The sequence below is a fragment of the Delphinus delphis genome, chromosome 15 (genome assembly GCF_949987515.2).
Source record: "Delphinus delphis chromosome 15, mDelDel1.2, whole genome shotgun sequence".
In the NCBI taxonomy this organism is placed as follows: Eukaryota; Metazoa; Chordata; class Mammalia; order Artiodactyla; family Delphinidae; genus Delphinus; species Delphinus delphis.
Window position 1 is genome coordinate 12,483,043 of NC_082697.1, and position 22,048 is coordinate 12,505,090.

At 52.2% G+C, this 22,048-nt stretch overlaps 1 protein-coding gene across 1 annotated transcript in view; it reads left to right on the forward strand.

The window, feature by feature from the left end:
- The window catches only part of PREX1 (phosphatidylinositol-3,4,5-trisphosphate dependent Rac exchange factor 1), a 197,702-nt gene that overhangs the window by 162,730 nt on the left and 12,924 nt on the right, over positions 1–22,048 (forward strand). Inside the window, exons 17-31 of the mRNA XM_060030665.1 lie at positions 540–632; positions 1,568–1,716; positions 3,412–3,497; positions 5,293–5,429; positions 6,135–6,246; positions 9,735–9,922; positions 10,213–10,374; positions 11,050–11,260; positions 11,705–11,981; positions 14,774–14,980; positions 16,311–16,399; positions 17,686–17,768; positions 17,933–18,023; positions 19,901–20,029; positions 21,554–21,595. Of these exons, the coding sequence (XP_059886648.1) occupies positions 540–632; positions 1,568–1,716; positions 3,412–3,497; positions 5,293–5,429; positions 6,135–6,246; positions 9,735–9,922; positions 10,213–10,374; positions 11,050–11,260; positions 11,705–11,981; positions 14,774–14,980; positions 16,311–16,399; positions 17,686–17,768; positions 17,933–18,023; positions 19,901–20,029; positions 21,554–21,595 (2,056 nt within the window). The remainder of the gene's footprint in view (positions 1–539; positions 633–1,567; positions 1,717–3,411; positions 3,498–5,292; positions 5,430–6,134; positions 6,247–9,734; positions 9,923–10,212; positions 10,375–11,049; positions 11,261–11,704; positions 11,982–14,773; positions 14,981–16,310; positions 16,400–17,685; positions 17,769–17,932; positions 18,024–19,900; positions 20,030–21,553; positions 21,596–22,048) is intronic.

The following is a 22,048-nucleotide window of genomic DNA, read 5'->3' on the forward strand; positions in this document are numbered from 1 at the left end:
CTATTGAACGAATAAATGCATTTCCCTGTATCCCCACCACCACTGACCCCCCCCGAACCCACCAACCTGCCTGTCATCCTGTGATGGGGAGGGACGGCTCCTCCCTAAACCCCCTTCCTGTCCCCAAGTTCTTGGTGGCCGGATACCTTTGGATCTATTTTATTCATTAAGTCAGTAAGTTGTTATTGAGCACCTACTGTATGCCAGCAGATGGGGAGACAGTGGTGCATAAATAAGGAGGCTCTGTCCTCAGGTTGGGGAGAGGAAGGGGAGACAGGCAATGAAAAGTAACCTAATACGTGTGGTCAGCAGCAGGCTGAAGCACGAGCCCAGTGGCGGGTCTTCACGTGACAGATACGTATTGAGCATCTTCTGCGTCCTGGCACCATCCTGCCGCACCCCACCCCCCAGTCTGTACCCTGAGTAGATCTGGGGCACGAAGAGCTGGCAGGATCACGGTTCTCACCATGGGGGCCAAGGTGGGGTTGGCTCCAGGCCCCCCTCCCTGCCTCATCATCTCTCCTGCCTCGGACCCTCAGATCCTGCCCCAGGAGGACGACTATGGCTTCGACATCGAGGAGAAGAACAAGGCCGTGGTGGTGAAGTCGGTCCAGAGGGGCTCGCTGGCGGAGGTGAGGCCGCTCAGAGGGGCCGCCCTGGCTCGGGCTGGGTGCGGATGGGAAAGTGGGGCATCTCTCCTCGTTTCTCGAGGCAGGCCGGCTCAGAAAGCCCTGGGATGTCAGTGGTCCCTCCTTGTTCATTGCCCTGGTGGGGAAAACGAGGGTGGGGCAGTCTTGTCTGCAGAACCCACGGCTTGGGGCTGCCCTCCCAGCATGTGCCACCGGCTCCCCCTGCTGGCCGTACGGGGTGGTGCATGAAAACGACCCGAGGGTCTGAATCCGCTCGGATTATGGAACAAATATCCGGGGTTACTGTGACATGGATACAAGGTCTGGAGCAGGACAGCCAAGGATTCAGCCCCGGGTCCTCTCAGCTGTTCCCAGGGGGTGTGCAGGTGGGTGGGAGAGAGGCACCTGCCGCTTTGTCCAGGTGCTCTGGTTGCTTCCTCGTAGCGATTAGCTATGTGTACGGCTGCGAGTAGCCACATGCTGGCCTCGGTGGCAGGAACCGCGGGGCTTCATTTTTCTAATAACATAAGCAGTGAGAAGGAGGTGGTTGTGTCTTGGTTCGGGGTCGATGTCTCTTTGACTTTCCTGGCCAAGCCCTCGTGGTCACAAGGTGGCTGCCCCAGGTCCATGCCTTGTGTCCTCACACGGCTGGGCGGGAAGCACTGACAGCTCCTCCTCAGGGGAAAAGCGTCTTTCCCGTTAGCGCCCCCTGTAGGCCTCCCTCCATGGCTCGTTGGCCAGAACGGGTCTCCCCAGCGCCCTAACTGCTTACCACAGAGGGGAGCGGGGCCGCCCTGGGGGGCTCCCGCTGGTTGTGCTTGGTGCCTGGTGCCGGCTCTGTGCTGCCTGAGTGCATTCAAGGCTCCTTAGTGAGGAGGAGAAGGGAGGGGAGGGGCCAGTTACCTGGTGTGCTTGTCTCCCGCCCCACCCCCGCCCAGATGGCCGGCCTGCAGGTGGGGAGGAAGATCTACTCCGTCAACGAGGACCTGGTGTTCCTGCGGCCCTTCGCAGAGGTGGAGTCCATCGTCAGCCAGTCCTTCTGTTCCCGCCGCCCGCTGCGTCTCCTGGTAGCCACCAAGGCCAAAGAGTGAGTGTCCCCCCGGGTGGGGTGTCTAGTGACCTTCCTCTCAGGTTGAGGAGTTGCCCGAGTCCTAGAGGTGTTGCTGGGGGCCCGAGCCATCCCGATTCCCCGTGCTTTGGGCTCCTTCTGCAGGCACGTGACACAGTGCTGCTGCCTTTGTTCAGTCGACAGATGTTTGAGTGCCTGCTGTGTGCCCACTGGTGTGTCAGGCTCTGAGGATGCAGCCCCGTCTGGATAGATTCATTTCTACCCTCATAGATCTCAGTCTGTTTGGAGGGTAGAGCAGGAGACAGACAAAAAACAAAGCAGAAAAGTAAGAGACATACTGAGCCAGGTAGTTCAGGTAGTAGTGAGTGTGGACCAATATATAAAGCTGGTACAGGAGATGGGCTGTGTGGAGGGGTGGTGGTCAGGGAGATGCCCCTGAGAACTGAGGTGAAGACCTGAAGGAGGTAAGGGAGCGAGTCAAGGGGACTTCTGGGGAGGAGGGTTCCAGGCAGGGGAAACAGCGAGTGCAAAGGCCCTGGGGTGGAACTGTGGCTGGTGTGTTTGAAGAACAATGAGGAAGCTGATGGGGCTGGAAGAGAGTGAATGAGAAAGAGGGGTGGGCAATGAGGTCAGCCAGGCCCTATAGGGCCTGTGCCCACGTTAAGGACCATGGAGCTACTGGAAGGTTCTGAGCAGAGGGGCGGCATGATCTGATGTAGGTTCTGGCTGAATCTCTCTGGCTGCAGGTGGAGAAGAGATTGTCAGGGGCAGAGGTAGAAGCAGGGGGAGTGGTAAGGAGGCTGGTGGCCCAGCCCCGCGTGGCAATGGTGGGGTGGAGAGAAGTGGTCGGGTACCAGATATAGGTACAGGGAGAAGCATTTTCTATTTCATAACCTGTGGATTTGGTTTTCACTTCTCCCTTCTATTTAAGGCAGATGCTCCCGGTTTTCTATTGATGAGCGTGATGGAAAGTTTTAAATAGGATTATTTCAGTAAAAAGACGTGTCAATTTAAGGAAAATGATTGATAGTTTGGTTGGTATTTAGAAGTGGCAGAAATCACCAAGGTGGAACGTTCCTGCTTCAAGTTCCAGAAATACCTGGTGTTTGAGAACAGGCTCTCAAGACGGCCCTATCTGGCAGGTGGGGACGATCCAAGGCCCAATGTAGGGGGCACGCCCTTAGTAGGGAAGCTCCTGGATTAATGACACCTGCTGTATGACCCTGGGAAGGTGTTGCCCCCTCTGCCCTGGTGACCCACCGCAGAATGGCCAACACCTGGACTTTCAAATCATGCTCTCTGGGGGACACATGGGCATTTTTCTAGAGTCCGCACCAAGATGTGCTGGGTCACTTGTCACTCTCCCAAATCTGTGATTATTGAATAAAATGTTCACTGGCCAAGGTGCTGGTCTGGCTGCCACGAGGCCTCCTCTCACCAAGAGAATGATGGAGAAGGGGTAGGAGGGTGAGTGGGAATTTCTGTGCATGGACTGAATCTCCAAGGGTGGGCCAGCTGGTTCTGATCAATCAAAGATCCTGCTGCCGTGGGCTTTGGTTAGACGAGGTTTCTCTATACATTTGGACAGCGTGGTGCTACTGCTGTTTGGGGTTTGATTTCCCAAAAGCCTGGGGGGCAGGGGCTCCCGGGGTGACCCCCTGGGCTGTCGGGAGCGGTACTGCTTTACCTTATGGCTGCTTTTGCTTGCTGCAGGATCATCAAAGTCCCCGATCGTCCAGAGGCTCTGTGCTTCCAGATCCGTGGAGCTGCCCCGCCGTACGTCTATGCTGTGGGGAGAGGTGAGCGGGAGCCTAAGAGGTGGAGAGGGGAGCTTTGGGAGATGGGTTTGTGTGTGTGTGGAAGGAGTTCAGAGGCCCCCAAACCATTACCTCCAGGCCTGTGCTTCTTAGTGCACCATTAGCACTTACCTTCTTTGCCTGAAGCCAAGGCTTGCAAACTCTTGTGGAGGGGGGGTCAGGCAGTTACAAATGGGCAACTAAAATGAAGGCACTAGGGAGTGGCGAGGACTATGGCAAAGTGAGAAAAATACATGTTCAATCGAAAAGGGGCAGTTTTTCTTCAGCTGAAGCTCATTATTGCCAGGCAGGAATGTGGACCTCCTCCGGCCATATTTGGTTTTTTTTTTTTTAAAGAAACCAGAAATAGGAATTTGGCCACACTTCTGTGGCCAGATAGATCCAGGCCATAGGCCAGCAGTTTGAGACCTCTGATTTCTTATTGCCTTCTCTTGTGTGCTGTTTAAGAGGTTACTCTGTCCAGGAGATGAAACCAGATTGACCTGAGATACAGGATTCCCAGCCCTCTTTGCATCTGAGGGCCCCGTTTTTAAAGTTGAAACATTCATTGCCCACTCTTGTGGTCATAGTTGTACTTTTAATATGTATTGATCGAAAATGCATGTCACGATAGAAAGCTATGGAGAATTTGTTAATATCTTCAAGTAGGTTTTAATTTTATTTATCCCTAAAGCAGTGGTTCTCAACTGGGGGCAGTTTCACTCTCGAGAGACATCTGACAATGTCTGGAGACATCTTTGGTTGTTATAACTTGGGGTGCGGGTGCTACTGGCATCTCATGGGTAGAGACCAGGGATGGTGCTGGACATCCTCCAGTGCCCAGGACAGCTCCCCACAGCAGAGAATTATGCAGCCCAGAATGTCAGTAGTGTTGAGGTGAGAAACCCTGCCTTAGAGCAGAATAGGTGTGTATAGGCAAACTAGGCAAAAATAGTAAGACAGCTGACATTTCTTGAGTCCTTACTAAGAGCCAGGTACGGGGCTAAATGTTTAACATGTTTCAACTCACCGAATCTCTCAAGAACCCTATGAGTAGATATTATTAGTGTCTTCATTTTACAGACGAGGCAGCCAAGGCACAGAGAGATTATGGAACTTGCCTGAGGTCCCACAGTTGGTCAATGACAGAGCCAGAATTTGAACCCGGGCTCCTGGGGTCCAGGCCTGTACTTGTCCGCATCACACCACGCAGGCCTGATTTTTTTCCTGTGTACAAAGCTTGACATTCACTTGCATTTCTAGACCCTTCATATTAACCACACAAAACCCTGGGGTCTAAGCCCTGCAGTTTGGGAGTTGTGGTATAGCTGAGAAAACATGCCCTTAGAGTTTGGTAGACCTGGGTTCAAAACCTGCCTTCTCCTAGGCACGTGACCTTGAGAGAGTCACTTTGCCTTTCCGAGCCTCTGTCTCCCTGTCTGCAAAACGGGGCTGATCCCGGCCCCGGGTTGTAGTTGGACTTTAAAGGAGATGAAGCTCTAGAGTGAAACGTTTCTGGATTCAAGTCCATTCTCCCTTGCTGCATGACCTTGGGCTAGCTGCTGCTTCTCTGAACCTCAGTCTCTTCTTCTGCAAAATGGGAATGCCAGTCCCTGTCCTGCCCACTGGCATGGGATGGAGAGTGGCTGCAGGGTGCGGGGAATGGAGGTGGCGTTTGGGGGAGTTGGGGTGGTGGGTGGGGTGGGTGACAGGTTCATCTGGTTACTTGCCCTTGCCTGGCACTGCCCCAGGCTCTCTTCGCCTGGCATCCAGCCTCGAGCACTCTTGTCCCCCTTAGGCTCTGAGGCCGTGGCCGCAGGCCTCTGTGCCGGCCAGTGCATTCTGAAGGTCAATGGCAACAACGTGATGAACGATGGAGCCCCAGAGGTCCTGGAGCACTTCCAGGCTTTCCGGAGCCACCGAGAAGAGGCCCTGGTGAGCCCCCCAGCAGCTAAGGGGATGGGGAAGCCCTGCTCATTGGCGTAGGGGCTGAGGACCACGTTCCCTTCTCTGGGGAAAAGCCTGAAGGCACCACAGCATTTTGGGTGGGGTGGGGTGGGGTGGGGCTGCCTACCTGGCAGGGCTGAGCTGGGCTTGGGCTCTAGGACCTCTCTGCTTCCTAAACCTCATGGCCTTGGTTTTCATAGCTGTGAAACGGGTGTGATAAGACCCTCTTTTCTTACCACATGGGCACGTCGGGCAAATAATCACGTCAGTGGTAAAAAATTGATGTTATACTTGGGTTGGGGACCAGAGTTCTGTGGAGGGTGATCCTAATTCATTGGTTCATTTAATAAGTGTTTATTGAGCACCTGCTGTGTGCCTGGCATGTCTCGAGGCCCTGGGGCCACGGGAGAGACAAGGTTTCTGCTCCCATGGAGCTGACTTATATTTCCTAAGGCTCCTCCTTCCCTGGCTTCTGTGTGGAGCATAGACTATAGACAGTGAGGGCTGAATGTGACTGCAGGTCCCTCAGGAAGGTTCCAGAGTGAAGTCTGGGAATGCTCTCTGAAGGTGGTGTTGCCGACAGGCTAAAAGCCTGAGCTTTGGAATTAGGGAACAGTGTGCACCTCGGCCCCTTCCCTTCCTCCCTGGGCTCCTGGCGTCGTGGCCGCCCCTCTTACTCTGCTCCCTGCACAGGGCCTGTACCAGTGGGTCTACCACACCCACGAGGATGCCCAGGAGGCCCGGGAGGCCCCCAGCGAGGACCCTAGTGGCGAGGGGGCCCGAGAGGAAGACCAGTCCAACTCAGGTAACAGGACAGGTGGGCCGTGTGACGGAGGTGCCAGTAGGGACTGGGTCCTCCTCTGTGTGCACAGCCCTCCCGATCCCATCCAGTCCATCTCGACGCCATGGGTTCTGTGTTAGTCTCTGACTGCTGCCGTAACAAAGTACCACAAACCTGGTGGTGTAAAACAACACACACTGGGGGCTTCCCTGGTGGCGCAGTGGTTGAGGGTCCGCCTGCCGATGCAGGGGACGCGGGTTCCTGCACCGGTCCGGGAAGATTCCACATGCCGCGGAGCGGCTGGGCCCGTGAGCCATGGCCGCTGAGCCTGTGCGTCCGGAGCCTGTGCTCCGCAGCGGGAGAGGCCACAACAGTGAGAGGCCCGCGTACCGCAAAAAAAACACAACCAAACAACACACATTTATTATGTTACAGTTCTGGAGGTCAGGAGTCCGAAGTGAGACTCACCAGGCTATAGTCAGGGTGTCAGCAGGGCTGCTTCCTTTCTGTGGCTTTATGGGAGAATCCATTCACTTGCCTGTTTCAGGTTCTAGAAGCTTGGCTCGTGGCCCCCTTCCTCCATCTTCAGAGCCAGCAGTGTTGGCCTGCGTCCTTCTCACACTGCCACCTCCCTAATTCTAACTCTCCTGACTCCATCTTCCCCATTTAAGAACCCTTGTGATTACACTGGGTTCACCTGGATCACCTGGAATAATCTTACTGTAAAGTCAGCTGATTAGCAACTCTATTTCCAGCTGCAACCCCAATTCCTCCTTGCCGGGTAACATAGCGTACGCACAGGGCCCAGGGATGGGATGTGGGTATTTTTTAGGGGTTGTTATTCTTTTTCTTTTAATATTTTGTTGCAGTGTTTGTTTTGTTTTATAAATTTATTTATTTTACTTTTGGCTGCGTTGGGTCTTCATTGCTGCGCGCGGGCTTTCTCTAGTTGCAGCGAGTGGGGGCTACTCTTTGTCGCAGTGCGCGGGCTTCTCATTGCGGTGGCTTCTCTTGTTGCGGAGCGTGGGCTCTAGGCACGCGGGCTTCAGTAGTTGTGGCTCGTGGACTCTAGAGTGCAGGCTCAGTAGTTGTGGTACACGGACTTAGTTGCTCCACAGCATGTGGGATCTTCCTGGACCAGGGCTCGAACCCATGTCCCCTGCATTGGCAGGCAGATTCTTAACCACTGCGCCACCAGGGAAGCCCCAGGGGCTGTTATTCTGTCCACCACGGGCTCCCATGTTTTTCTCTCTGCCCAGCCTCAGCCCTGGACCCCCAGACCTGTCATTCTACCTGACATCCCCGGATGTCTAACAGGCATCATGGCCAAAATTGAACTCCTGAACTTCCTCTGAAGCTTGTTCCTCCCCTCAGGGTCCCCTCTCCATCCTTCCAGATTCTTAGGCCCCAAACTCAGAGTTCTTCCTGACTGTTCTTTCTCCTGTATCCTGCCATCTTGCTTCCAGCATCCAGGCTCATTGCCTGTACCTTCCCCTTGCAACCAGAATCACCACCTCCATCGCTGCCTGGTCCGAGCCACCATCATTTCTCACCAGGACTATTGTAATGGCCTGCTCACTCTTCTCCCTGCCCTGCCTTACCTCTCCTCCTATAGGCTAGTCTCAAAAAATAGAACAGAACCTTCCAGTGGCTTCCACCCTATGCAGGGCAAAGACCAAGTCCTTGTCATGGTTTTCCAGGCCCAGCCTTGCTTCCCAGCCTCACCTCTCATCACTTTCCCACTTGCCCTCACTGCTCCATCCACTCCAGCCTCTTGTTCTTAAATACCAAATGGACTCCTGCCCCAGGGCCTTTGCACTTGCAGTTCCCTCCGCCTGGAATGCTCTTCCCCTGAGTACTTCTTACCCATGCTCCTCACCTCACTCAGCTCTCTGCTCAAATGTCACCTCCTCAGAGAGGCCACCTTGAGTGCTGTAATTAAATAAGCCCTTTCTGTCCCTCAGTGTCTCCTTATCCTGCTTTATTTTCTTCACCATGTGCATTACTTGACATATATCATACAGTTATTTATTGCTTTTCTCTGTTTTCCCCACTAGCGTAAGCTCCCCGAGGGCAGGGATTTTGTTTGTTTTATTCCTTGCTGGATGCTCCGAGCCTTGAACTGTGCCTGGCGCGTCGTAGGCGCTGAGTGAATACTTGTAGTTTGAATAATAGCCCCTCCTCTCCGGTTGCTTCTCTGGACTCTGCCCCGTACTTCTGCTGGGCTGGGGGTGGGGGCAGATGCCGTGGGTAGACCAGGGGCTTGGGTGCCTCTGTGTCCAACAGCTCTGGGCTCCTGACTGGTGACTTTGGGGTCAGAAAAGAACCAGGGTTTATGGGGTTGGCTGGGGAGCTATCCTGCACTGCTGAAACACCCACAGCCTGGCAGAGGGGTCCTAAAGGGGACAGGCTGATGGGGAGGGGGGAGAGGCCAGCTGGCAGGTGTGAGCTCAGTTTGTGCCCCTCTGAGAGGAATGGGCTGTGGGCCTCCTTCCTCAACACGTGGGCGACCCCTGATGATGACCGTAAACCACGCTGAGAGGAGTTGGCGGTTTCTACTCTTCTGTTCAACAAGTAGAAGCACCTACTATGTGCCAGGTTCTGTTCTAGGAGCTGGGAGACACGAGTGAGCAAGGCAGACAGGGTCCCTGCCCTCAGGACACGGATGTGAGGGGAGCCAGACAGTGAACAACAGAACAAAAAACCTGACAAGTGGTGACACAGTATGAGGGTGAGGGGAGAAGGAGTGATGGGGTGTGTGTTGAGAGGTCCTCTTTGGAGCTGGTGGGGAGGAAGGCAGTTCACGCCAATAAAGTGTCTACTTTCTCCTTAGATACATCACTGCCTAGCTGTGTGGCTCTGAGGAGTCACAGCCTCTCTGGGCCCATATTAATCAGGACTGAAACTGAGCTACATAAAAACATTGGCTCAGCAAACTAAGATGTCTGAGTAGGGTCAGCAAGCTTCAGTTCTCGCTCAGTCCAGCACTTTATATAGTGAAGAGGCTCTTGCTTTTTCTCCAGTTCTCAGCTCTGCTCCCTCTGTGTTGGTTTCCCTCTTACATGCTGTTTTTCCCACCTGGTGGCTCTAGTGACTTGGGATCCAGTTGAAAAAGAGAATGTCTCCTTCTCTTTGCAGATGCAACAGAAGTGCCAGACTTTACTCTCATTGACTCAGCTTGGGTCACGTGCTCACTCCTGAACCAATCACTATGAACAGAGGAAATCAAACATGCTGATTGGCCAGGCCTTTGCCTCTGGGGGAGGGTGTGGTTGGGGGGAGCCCTTTTCTGAGCCACATAGACTGAGAAAGGGGCTCAAGGGTAGATTCCTAGAAGGACAATCTTCTAGAACAAGAGGTGAACGATAGCGGGCTGGCAAAAATGAACAGAGCTGCAGCACTTTAGTCCCCCCATCCGTCCAACACAAGCCATCTGCGGTGCTGGGTCAGGAGGCTGGCTTGGTGTGGGGTGGTGCCCCCTCCTCAGGGCTGCCTGTCCCTCTGGCTTCCAGCCTTCCCCCTGCTGTCCCTGGGTCCCCAGCTGAGCCTGCACGAGGACAGCCCTGTGGTCAGCCTGACGGTGGACAACGTGCACCTGGAGCATGGCGTGGTGTACGAGTACGTGAGCACAGCGGGCATCAAGTGTCACGTGCTGGAGAAGATCGTGGAGCCCCGTGGCTGCTTCGGCCTCACTGCCAAGGTCTTGCTGGGTGCTGCCCTGCCCTGGGGGGTGGGGCAGCCTGATTCCCATGTCCTCAGAGTTAGCCTGGAGCCCTGCATCCTAGTTCCTCCCCCTCCACTCGGTAGCTGTGGGGCTTAGGAGACTGACTTGTTATCTCTTAGCCTCAGTTTACTCATCTGCTAAATGGGCCAGTAATAGAGCTGACCTCACACACGTATTATGAGGCATATAGTAGTCACCCCAGATAAACCCATTAAGACCCTCCCAGGTGCACAGCGAGTGCTCAGTAGCTGTTAATATTTCTGCAGATCCTTGAGGCCTTTGCCACCGATGACAGTGTCTTTGTGCAGAACTGTGGGCGGCTTATGGCCCTGAGCAACAACATAAGGACCATGTCCCACTATGAGTTCCGCAACATCTGTGACACCAAGCTGGAGAGCATCGGCCAGAGGATCGCCTTGTACCAGGAGGTGCCTGCACCCTACAGGGTCTCAACTTGGGGTATTTTGGTTGTAAAAGTCAAAACCCAACCCAATTTAGCTTAAACAAACAGGAGAATTTATTGGTTTATATTACTGAAGCGTCCAGAGGTGAGCTTCAGGCATGGTTGTATCCAGGCACTCAAACATCACACTATTACAAGAACAGGGCCTCTCTCTTTCTCTTGACTTTATTTTTCTGTCTTGGCTTTGCTCTCAGGCAGTTCCTTTTCATGTGGTGACAACATGGCCCCCAATGGCTCTAGCCTTAGCAACCCCAGTAGAAAAGGAACTCGAAGAGAGCTTTTGTTGACTTGGCTTGGGTCCCTTGCCTAGGCCTGTACCAGTCTCTGCAAGGATGGGGAGGTAGCCTTACCTGAACCTCACGGACTGTGGGTCAGGGAGAGATGTTCCTCAAGGACAGCTCAGGTAAAATGGAGAAATGAACGTGGGTAGGTACTTGGAGGCCTCACATTTCTCCAGGCCTTCCCTGAAATCTGGGTCCAGTAAAAGGCACTGCAGGGGAATTTACTTTTCCATTTGGAGCTATTGACATTTTGTCCAATTTTGGATTGTCTGACCTAGGCCAGGATAAAGCGGGTACTGGTGGTGGGCCAGGATTTCCAGACCCCTGTATCACGACTCCACGTCCCCCACCTTTCTCAGTTTGCAGCTCAGCTAAAGAGCAGGGTCAGCCCGCCCTTCAAACAAGCACCCCTGGAACCCCATCCGCTGTGTGGCCTGGACTTTTGCCCCACCAATTGCCACGTCAACCTCATGGAAGTGTCCTACCCCAAGACTACTCCCTCGGTTGGCAGGTCCTTCAGCATCCGCTTTGGTCGCAAACCCTCCCTCATCGGCCTTGACCCAGAGCAAGGTAACTGTGTGTGTCTGTCAAAAACTGTGTCCAGATCTCACACTACAGATACTTAAACAGAAGTATGTCTGAAGGCCAGCAGTCCAGAGCTGGATTGATAGCTCCACAGTCATCAGGGATCCAGGCTCCTTCTATCTTTCTGTGCCACCATCTCTAGATGTTGCTTTTATCCTGAAGGATGCCTCATGGTATATAGAATGGCTGCTGGAGGACCAGCCATCATGTCTACATTCCAGGCAGGAAAAAGATCACAGTAGTTAAAAGTATATTAGCACCAAACCGAAACTTTCTTACTGAAGTAATTCAATGTATTAAAAGAATATTTAAAAGAGAAATATTTCTCATTCATTGGGATCCTTAAAATGAATTTGTATACCTCTGTCTAAGGGGCTTGTGGGTGTCTGGGGGCTGTTTCCAAGTGAACTCTCCCTCCCTCCACTGTAGGTCACCTGAACCCCATGTCCTACACCCAACACTGCATCACCACCATGGCTGCCCCATCCTGGAAGTGCCTACCTGCTGCGGATGGGGACCCCCAAAGCCAGGGTCCCAACGACAGCAGCTTTGGGTCAGCCAATGGAACCCTTGGCCAGGAGCACCGGGGTTTGAGCTTCCTACTCAAGCAGGAGGACCGTGAGATCCAGGATGCCTACCTGCAGCTCTTTACCAGACTGGATGTGGCCCTGAAGGAGATGAAGCAATATGTTACCCAGATCAACAGGTGAGCCCTGGGCCCAGGAGAGAATGGCCCAAGTGTCAGGGTCAGGATTTCTCAACATCAGCGGCATCAACATTTTGGGTAGGATCATTCTTCGGAGTTGGGAGCTGTCCTGTACATTATAGGCTATTAGTGGTATCCCTGCCTTCTACCCACTAGATGCCAGTAGCACCCCCTGCCCCAGTTGTGACAATCACACATGTCTTCAGACATTGTCAAATGCCCTCTGGGGGGCAAATTCACCCCGATTGAGAACCACTGATCTAATGAAAGGACGGATGTAGACAGCATCATCAGTAGAAGCTAAAACTATTTGTTGAGAGGTTTGGGGGGAACTTTATCATTTTAATGTTGCAGAAAGAGAGACGGCTAGACGTGATGTCCCTTTTGGTGCGAAGCAGCAGGACACACGCACCGCATCACCTACAAAACGTTCTTGCAGCACAGGTCGCACCATTCTCTGATCAAAGTTCTAGGTCTCACTACTCAGCTGGAGGACTGGGTTTTAAGGGAGGATGAAATGCCACCTCAGGGACGCAGTTGGCTAAATTCAGAGGGTGGGTGATTCTAGATGACAAATGACCCAGTTTCTTTAACAAATAAATGATTGGAGGGGAAGCAGGTACAGGGAGGCGGGGGAGGAGGAACTGTTAGGGAAGAGACTTGAGAGACACATCAACCGAATACAGTGTCTGGACCTGGTTCGGGTTCTGTTTCTAACATACCATCTGTGAGAAGACACTTTGGGGAGCATCAGGGATCCCGTGGTCTGGGAACTAGATGGTATTAGGGAATGATTGATTTAGTTAGGTGTGGTAACAGTGACTGGTTATGTTTACAACAGTGTTTCTCAGCCTCAGTACGGTTGACATTTTGGGCCCGATAATTCTTTGTTGTGGGATACTTAGTGGCATTCCTGGCCTCTACTCCTTGGATGCCAGTAGCTAGCCCACCCCTCCCTGCCCTGCTTCAGTTGTGACAGCTAAAAATGTCTCTGGACGTTGCTAAATGTTTGCGCCTGAGGGAACTTGCTAAATTGCTAACCGTTTCCTGGAGTGGGAGAGTGGGGGACAGAAAGCACCCTCAGTTGAGAACCGTTGCTTTAAAAATAAATCCTTATGTGCTAGAGACACATATGGAAGTGTTTATAGGAGAAATTATATGATATCTTAGGTTTGTTTTAAACACTCCAGAAAAAGAAAAAGCAACAGGAAAGATGGAGGAAAGAAAAGTGGATCCTGAGTTGCCACTGTTGAAGCTGGCAGCTGGTTACCTGGGGTCCATCATACTGGTCCCTCTCCTTTTGTGTATGATAGAAATTGTCAATGAGAATAGGAAAAATAATGTAGGGTCTGGAGGCAGGAGGCCTGGGTTTGATCCTGGCCCTGCCACTTATTAGCTGTGTGACCTTAGGCAAGTCACTTAACCTCTCTGAGCCTTGATGGTCTCACCTGTTAAAATGGGGCTAATCATAATACTGACCTCATTGAGATGTAGTAGGATTATATCAGCCAGGGTTTACTGATCACTTACAAGGCACCAGACACTCTTCTAAGCACTTTACATATTTTAACTCCCTTAATCTTTACAGCAGCTTAGGACATAGATAGTGATATTACTCCAGATGAGGAAACTGAGTCTCAGAGAGGTTTAATAATTAGCTTTAGGTCTCTGAACTAGGAATTGGTAGCATTGGGATTTGAACCTGGGGTCTGTCTGTCTTAAAAACCTATAGTCTTAACAATTATACTCTATGCCAGGGATTGACACACTAGGGCCTATGGGCCAAATCCAGCCCACTGCTTTTTTTAAAAAAAATAAAGGTTTATTGGAACACAGCCGTGCCCATTTCTTTACATGTTGTCTGTGGTGCTGTCACAGTACAGCAGCAGAGTTGAGTGTATGGTTGTAACTGAGACCATATGGCCCTTATAGACCACGTTTCCCAGTTGCCTTCTTTTCTCTGGAGCCTGTGTGTAGCTTGGCTGTGAAATAAAGAGTATCCATATGTCACGCTCCCTACAGGAGGGACAATGGATTCACATCTGCAAAGTTGCTGGTGGGATTTTCTTATTTATTTATTTATTTATTTATGGCTGCGTTGGGTCTTCGTTGCTGTGCGCGGGCTTTCTCTAGTTGTGGGCAGCGGAGGCTACTCTTCGTTGCGGTGCGCAGGCTTCTCATTGCGGTGGCTTCTCTTGTTAGAGAGCACGGGCTCTAGGCATGCGGGCTTCAGTAGTCGTGTCATAAGGGCTCAGTGGTTGTGGCTCGCGGGCTCTAGAGCGCAGGCTCAGTAGTTGTGGCGCACGGGCTTAGTTGCTCCGCGGTATGTGGGATTTTCCCGGGCCAGGGATGGAACCCACGTCCCCTGCATTGGCAGGCGGATTCTTAACCACTGCGCCACCAGGGAAGCCCTGCTGGTGGGATTTTCAGGGAAGGGCCACAGAGCATTTGATGGTTCCCTCTGCTTAGGATCAAAGGTGAGGCCTGAGCTTCCCTGGTGGCGCAGTGGTTGAGAGTCTGCCTGCCGATGCAGGGGACACGGGTTCGTGCCCCAGTCCAGGAAGATCCCACGTGCCGCGGAGCGGCTGGGCCCGTGAGCCATGGCCGCTGAGCCTGCGCGTCCGGAGCCTGTGCTCCGCAGCGGGAGAGGCCACGACAGTGAGAGGCCCGCATACCACAAAAAAAAAAAAAAAAAAGGTGAGGCCTGAGGTCAGGGCCTTGTCTGGGGCCTCCGTGGAGGCAAGTGGAGCCACGGGCCTCTGCCTTTAAGTTCAAAGTCTTTGCTCCTGCAGGCTGCTGTCCACCATCACGGAGCCCACCTCGGGTGGGTCCTGCGATCCGCCCTTGGCCGAGGAGGCCTCATCCCCCCAGCTGGTCAGCGAAGAGACCGAGATGGACAGGACCGACCACGGGGGCAGCAAGAAAGTGTGCTTCAAGGTGTCAGAGGACGATCAGGAGGACTCGGGCCATGACACCATGAGCTACCGGGACTCCTACAGGTGGGGGCAAGCGGGGCTCTCGTGGGGTTTGCTGTGAATGGCCAGTGGCACAGTTGAGGCCTCCGCTGTGGGAAAGTCAGAATCAGAGGACATTTCCCAGGAAGCAGTGGGACGGGGCGCTGTCGCCTAGCCATGTGGTCCTGGGAGGTTAGGCCGTGCCCCACAGCACACCCCAGATGCCCCCTTCGGCTCCCCGTCCCCTGGTGGACACCACCCATCCTTTCTGCCTTGGTTCCACTCCGCACACGTTGTAGGAATGTGGTCCAAGGAAAAGTCAATATCTGCAGTGTGTTTTAAAATCAACGTTAAGACCTCTGGTTTCTGCAACAAACACTATTTTTACTTGATCCAGGGAGTAAGACCATTTTTTCCCCTGCTGACTCAGAGGATCTGAATTGTTTTCTCCTGGTTAAGTTAATTATTAACAAGATCAGGGAAGTTTGAATTAGTGGGTTAAATAGACTGAAACCCCAATTTCCTGTAATAAACCATAGAGTGAGTGAATGGAATTCCTTACCACAAATAAACAAGCACCATAGCCTCCAGTGAAAGGTTACATAACATCTGACCATTGTGGTTAAAGCAGAGTCTTGGAGGGCACTTCAGTTGTTCGTGGGCAAAATACAGAACTGATAGAATTTGGCAAGAAAGGCTTTGGTCCCCATCCTTCCAGCTTTTATATCCTTTCAGTCTTCAAGGGACCAGATTGGTCGGTGTTTCTTGGTGTCTGTATTACGAAATGGTCTGGCTGACTGGGTACCGTGTGTTCCTGGAGCCTCTTGTCCACAGACCAAGATCTCTCCATCTCTCTGGGTTTCCATCCTGACATTTTTGGGTCCTCCGATTTTTCCTTTAATTGTCAGAAAGGTGAAGGAAAGAATTTCAGGGTTGTGGTTTTTAATTCCCCATGCCTTCTGACTTCCTGGGATACAAGCCAAGCAAACACAGTCCTTGTTCTTAGGAGGTTTCTAGCCAGGCTGGGGAGACAAAATATGGAACCATGTGGCCAAGTGTGGTGAATGCAGGTGTGTCCAGGGACAAGGCTGTCCCACGAAGACAGTGACAGGAGTTACACCCAAACGAAAATGATTCATTATCCACCTACCACTTCTGTACTGAGGCCTGGAAATGTTTCCCCAGCGTCAGACCTAGAAAACGCACCAGGACAACCCTGCCCGTCTATGGCTCTGGCGCTTGGCCCACAGTGCCTTCTCTGGGCCAATCGTCCACCCAAGGGTTTTGTCTACACTCCAGAAAGTGGGTTCGGGTGCTGGGACCAGAGGCTGTGAGTGGGAGGGTGACTCATGCCTTTGTCTCTGCTGCTTTGCAGTGAGTGTAACAGTAATCGGGACTCCGTCCTGTCTTACACCAGCGTGAGAAGTAACAGCTCCTACCTGGGCAGCGACGAGATGGGGTCTGGTGAGTGCAGAGGCTCGTGCTCCAGGAGAGGGGTCCCCCAGCGCGATTCTGTTTTGTTTATTTTGTTATGCTTCACTCCATGTTATATTGTCTTCTATTACTTTGCATGGTGTGGTAGTGGTTTTCCTTCAGTCCTTTAGCAAACATTTATCGCACACCAGTTATGTGCTGGGACCACGGCAGTGAATGAAAAGACAAAGATCCCGGCCCTCACGTTCTCCGTGAACGCCACGGACACGGGACAAATAAAAACATACACGATGCAGTTACATGTTGTGGTGAGGGCTCCAACGTTACTAAAATAGGGCGACCTGATGGTTTCCGTGGATGATGCATGCGCAAACCAAAAATTCAAATGACACAGGAAAGTTCAAAAGAAGTACATGGAAATAAGTCAGAATCTCAACCTCTCCCCCAGAAATGACTATTGATTATATTTGGGAATTGCTGGTGAACATGTATTTCTGCACAGATGTGGAGAAATGTGGGTGGACGGCTGGAGGGACAGACAGACATAAATAAGATTTTATAAATTAGATTCTATGTTACTTGGAATTTTTACTGAAAGACTGAAATTTGTTTTTATTTTAGTTTTATTGATTTCAGCCTTTAAAAATTTTATTTTGTGAATAAGACAGACATCCACATGGTTCATAATTCAAAAGGCATGAGAGGGTGGGTAGTGACAAACCTCCCTCCCACCCTTGTTACCCGGCCTCCCGGTTCCCAAGCTCCCGCTGTCACTACTGCCCTACGTGTCCTTCCAGAGGCAGTATCTGTGCATAAAAATTTAATTTAATTATACTTCAGTTTAACAGAAGAAAAAGAAGCTCACGTAAAGTCAGAGATATTTCTGAACTTTAGGTAAATATTTCATCACATAAGATATTCAGCTGCAAAAACTATCCCTGGGGAGGTTTTAGGAAGGCACTCACATGTGGCAGCTGATTTAAATGCAATGGCTGGGGGATGAATCAGGAGACTGGGATCCAGTTCCTTATATCTGACTTTCTGTCTCCTCGTCTGCAGAGTGAAAACTAATAACATTGACTTACAATTGCGTAATGTTTTAGTTCCTGTTGCCCATTTTGCAGATGAAGAAACCGAGGTGCAGAGAGGTCAAGTGGCTTGTGCAGTGTCACACAGCCAGGACCTGGGTCTATCAGACTCCAAGTCCACTGTGGGTTTTGGAGCTCTGTAGCTACATTGCTTTCTTGAGAAAGAGGCTGGGAAGGTGTGAGATGGGGCAGGAATAGTTGATGGCTGTGGTTTCTTCCTTCTGCAAGGGGACGAGCTGCCCTGTGACATGAGGATCCCGTCGGACAAGCAGGACAAGCTTCATGGCTGCCTGGAGCACCTCTTTAACCAGGTAGGACCTTTGTCCCAACCCCGGCCTGACCTTGAGTTCTTCCCATCACCCCTGGTAAGAACCAACCCATAAGCCAGGAGCCGGGGCAGGGGCTATGAGTAATGGGTCCCTGCAACTTGGAGGGCCCTGTGGGCCAAACTAACCCAGAGCTTCCCGCCACCCAGGTGGACTCCATCCATGCACTCCTCAAGGGGCCAGTCATGAGCAGAGCTTTTGAAGAGACCAGGCATTTCCCCATGGACCACAGCTTACAAGGTGAGCAGAGAAGAGTCCCCAGGCAGGGCGAGGGATGACATCCAGCATCCGTCAGGGAGACGGGCTGCAATGGGTGACGTGTGCTGGACAGGCGTCAGGCCACCTGGGCCACGTTCTCCGCTTTGCCCCTCACCTGTTGAATGGCCGTGGGTCAGTCCAGGGGCAGTCAGCAGATCCAGCCCATGGCCTGTTTTCGTACAGACTGTGAGCTCAGAATGACCTTTCATTAATAATGGATTGTTAAAACGGAACGAAAGAAAGAAAGAATATGTGACAGAGACTGAATGCCCTGCAAAGCCTAAATCAGTTCCTACCTGACTCTTCACAGAAAAAGTGTGTGGACCGCTGGGCTGGTCCCTGAGCCTTTCTGGGCCTCCGTCTGCCTGTTTATAACATGAGGGGAAGGACTGGAGCACGATTTGCCAAACCTCACACACCCCACCCACAGCCCCTTCATCGCTTTAGACATATTCAGAGAATCTGCCAACATCTTTACATTTTTTAAACCATATTCATTTGCTGCCCATATTATTGATAGATCAAACTGTCTCCCTTTAAAAAATTCAGTTTTGAAAGGACCTTATTTAACTCCCCGTAAATGGAAAACCAGTATAAAATGTCATAAAATAATGATAAATCCAATGGAAACAGCAACAAAAAATGTCATTGTACTGTAGTTAGGCACTGTTGCCTGCCCAGAACTCTTTGTTCCTTATTCCTGAGGGGGATTAGTGAGTTAAAGAAGTGTTAAGGACTTACCAGCACCAAACTGAGACCTTCTTCTTGAAATGATTGAGAGAAAAAGATTGACTTTTATGTCCCTCTATTTACTTCTCCTCCCATTTACCCATCCACCCACCTATTTAATCTCTCCACCCATCTGTCCATCCATCCATCCATCCATCATCCATCCATCCATTCATCTATCCATCCATCCATCCACCCATCCACCCATCCACCTACCCACTCATCCACCCATCTGTCTACTCCATGCATCCATGCATTCATACATCCAGTAAATAATTTCCAAGAACCAGCTTGTGTCAGGCCTTGTGCTGGGCCCTGGGGCCCATTAGATGAAAGTGACACTGCCTCTGACCTCAAGGAGCTTCCAGTAGAGTTCAGGAGATAGGAAAAGAAACAGGCAGTTGCTCCTAAGTGAGGGTCAGAAGTGGTGAGAAGTTGGGGTGCCCTAGCTCAGCTCTCCCTCCTGCTGTCTCAGGATCATCTCTCCCTGGGATGGACCTTAGGAAGAAGAAATGTCAAACTCAGAGGAAACAAAACCACACATATCTCAGAAACCTGGGACTTTGTAGCAGGGAAGAGGCCAAAGGAGCAGGGACCTGTGTTTGCTTGTCTGGGGCCAGGTTCAAGTCCCTTTTCTGTCACTACCCTGCTGTGTGACTTGAGGCAAGTCACTTTTCCACTCTGTGCCTGGACTTCCTCCTCTGTGTAGGGAAAAGGTTACGCTAGGTTACAACTGACGTGCCAGCTCGATTGGTTGTGGCTGTGAGGAGGTAGTACCCGAGAATCCTTCCGTGACTACATCCAGGCTTAGGAGACAAGCATGCCCTGATTGATTTGTGATGTCTGCATTGGATTTGTTGTACCTGTGAGGAGTCGCGGCCTCAGACGAGCGGGAAGGAGTGCTGAGATTGATCAGCAATGTCTGCCATGAGTGTGATACTATGAATTCGTAGCACACTTACCATGTATTTGCCTTCCATGGACCAGATAGTACCCTAGAGTCCTGCCAGCATCCTTGACCTAAGATTCTGAGCTTTGGAATCTAGTGATGGTACAGAGGCCTTCGTGCCACCATTTTCCAAAGCTATCTAATTGTCCCTTTCCTGCCCTCATGTCACTTTCTGCCCCAGAGTTCAAACAGAAAGAGGAGTGTACAATTCGTGGCCGCAGCTTGATCCAGATCAGCATCCAGGAGGACCCCTGGAACCTCCCCAATTCCATCAAGACCCTGGTGGACAACATTCAGAGATACGTGGAAGGTCAGCTGGGCAGGGAAGGCTGTGATGTGGAGGTTTTGTGGCCTTTGGTTCTTGATGTGCAACGTGGAAGGATCAGGAATGGGTCCATCTCCGTGCCCCATGTCTCTCCAGGCCCAGGGAGAGGACAGGAAGAGAGAGTGTCCCTTTCTCAGCTGTGTCCTGCCCTGGGCAAGGCCCTGGGACAGTACACACTTGATCAAGGAACTGCTGATTTGGGGTGCCTGGGGCTTCCTTGCAGAGTCAGGAGGCTAAGAAGGCTGAACTTGTTGCTTCTCAGCTTCCAAAATTGTGGATGTAGTTCAGTTCCTTTTGTTTATTAACCAGGTTACAAGTTGGGGGGTGGGTGGGTCCTGATCAGACTTGGGCCGCCAGGTAATTTTTGATGCCACAGCATTAAACACGGTGAACCTGCTGCCAGCATTTCTAATCCGAGACCCCACTTGGCTGGAGATGAGTGGTGGCCACCCTCTTTAGGTGGGGGAGGGGCGCCTCCCAGTCCACACGGATCCCACCATGGCCTGTGGCCTGGGGTCTGCTTCATGCACCTTATGTTACCTGCCTGGCCCTTGGCAGCATTTGAGCCTGGGACTCCTGGGTTAGAAGGATCCCAGGCCAGGGAGACATCTGACCAGGACAGCAGGAGGTGCTTGGCCCCAGGGTCATGACCCCAGGAACAGCACCCTCTGACTTGGAAGTCTGTGTTGGCCCTGAACTGTCCTGTCTTCCAAAACTGTGACTGGTGAAGAGCATGGACTCCAGAGCCAGATGGCCGGTGCTCGAACCCCAGCTCTCCCACTTACTGGCTGTGCGACCTTAGCAAGTTCCTTGACTTCTCTGTGCTCCAGTCTCTTCATGTGTAAAATGGGTTCATAGTGTTGTTGTGAGGGATAAACGAGTCGGTACAAACAAGGCACTTAGTACAGTGCCTGGCACACAGTAAGTCCTCAGTAAGCATTTGCTGGTGTTATTACCACACCCTGCCCTGCATCTTAGTGCCTCCCGAGGACAGAATGTATCACAAGAGGGCAAATCCAGGGGCCTTTCAGATTTTTCTTTTAAGCCCCTTCTGGGCCCAAGAGCCTTTATTTGACGGAAAGAGACCAGGGTGTTAGGCCTGTGTCTGGAAGGTCTGGGCTTTGTCTACCCGTGGGCAGGGCTTGGCTGTGTAGGACGATGTGAATAAGTACCTGAGTACACGTGTGAGTGTACGTGGTCTGAGTGTGCTCCCACATGTACGTACACACGTGTGTCAGGGTGTGCCCACGCACAGGTACAAGGTGTGGGCTGGGGGCTCTGGCCCATTAGTTGGAGGGGCTGGTTTGAGTCTCTGTGTAGACAGTTGGGGTGCAGCTGACAGTTGGGGTTTCTAGAATCTGCTCAACATTCAGTCAGAGCTTGTTGAGCACGGCTCTGTGTGCCCAGAGCTTCGCTGCAAGAAGGGGTCAGGCATGTGGGCTGTGGGGAGGCCTGGCTCGACTTGCTGCTTCCGCTAACCCCTCTCAGCCCATCTCCTTCTCCTTCCAGATGGAAAGAACCAGCTTCTCCTGGCCTTGCTGAAATGCACAGGTGAGGGCTTCGAAGGGGCAGCTGTCTGTGATTTGCACACACCCAGGTGCATCTGGGAGAGGCTCCCCGGCAGCCAGTGCCCATGACCGCACCCCGGGGAAGGCCTCTTCCGCCGGCCAAGGTTGACTTTCCCCTGGTCGTCGGGGTCTGCACAGGGGGAGGTAACACCATGGCCTCTAGCCCCTCCAAGAACTACTCGGACCTCACGTCTTCCTCTTGTGTCTGGGGGACAAGTCTCAGGGCCCTGGAGCCAGGAGCACTGTCTCTTGCCACTTCCCAGGCCTGGGCTGATCTTGACGAGGACACAGGATAGAGCACCGACATTTAGGGAGGCTCTTTGCCGGTAGAGCCCTCAGCCCCAGCCTGGGGCTTCCTACCCCGAAGACAGTGGGGTGGAGGAGGGGCTGACGGGGGCCTAGGGGAATCTTGGAGGTGTTCTCTGTCCCTCCCTTC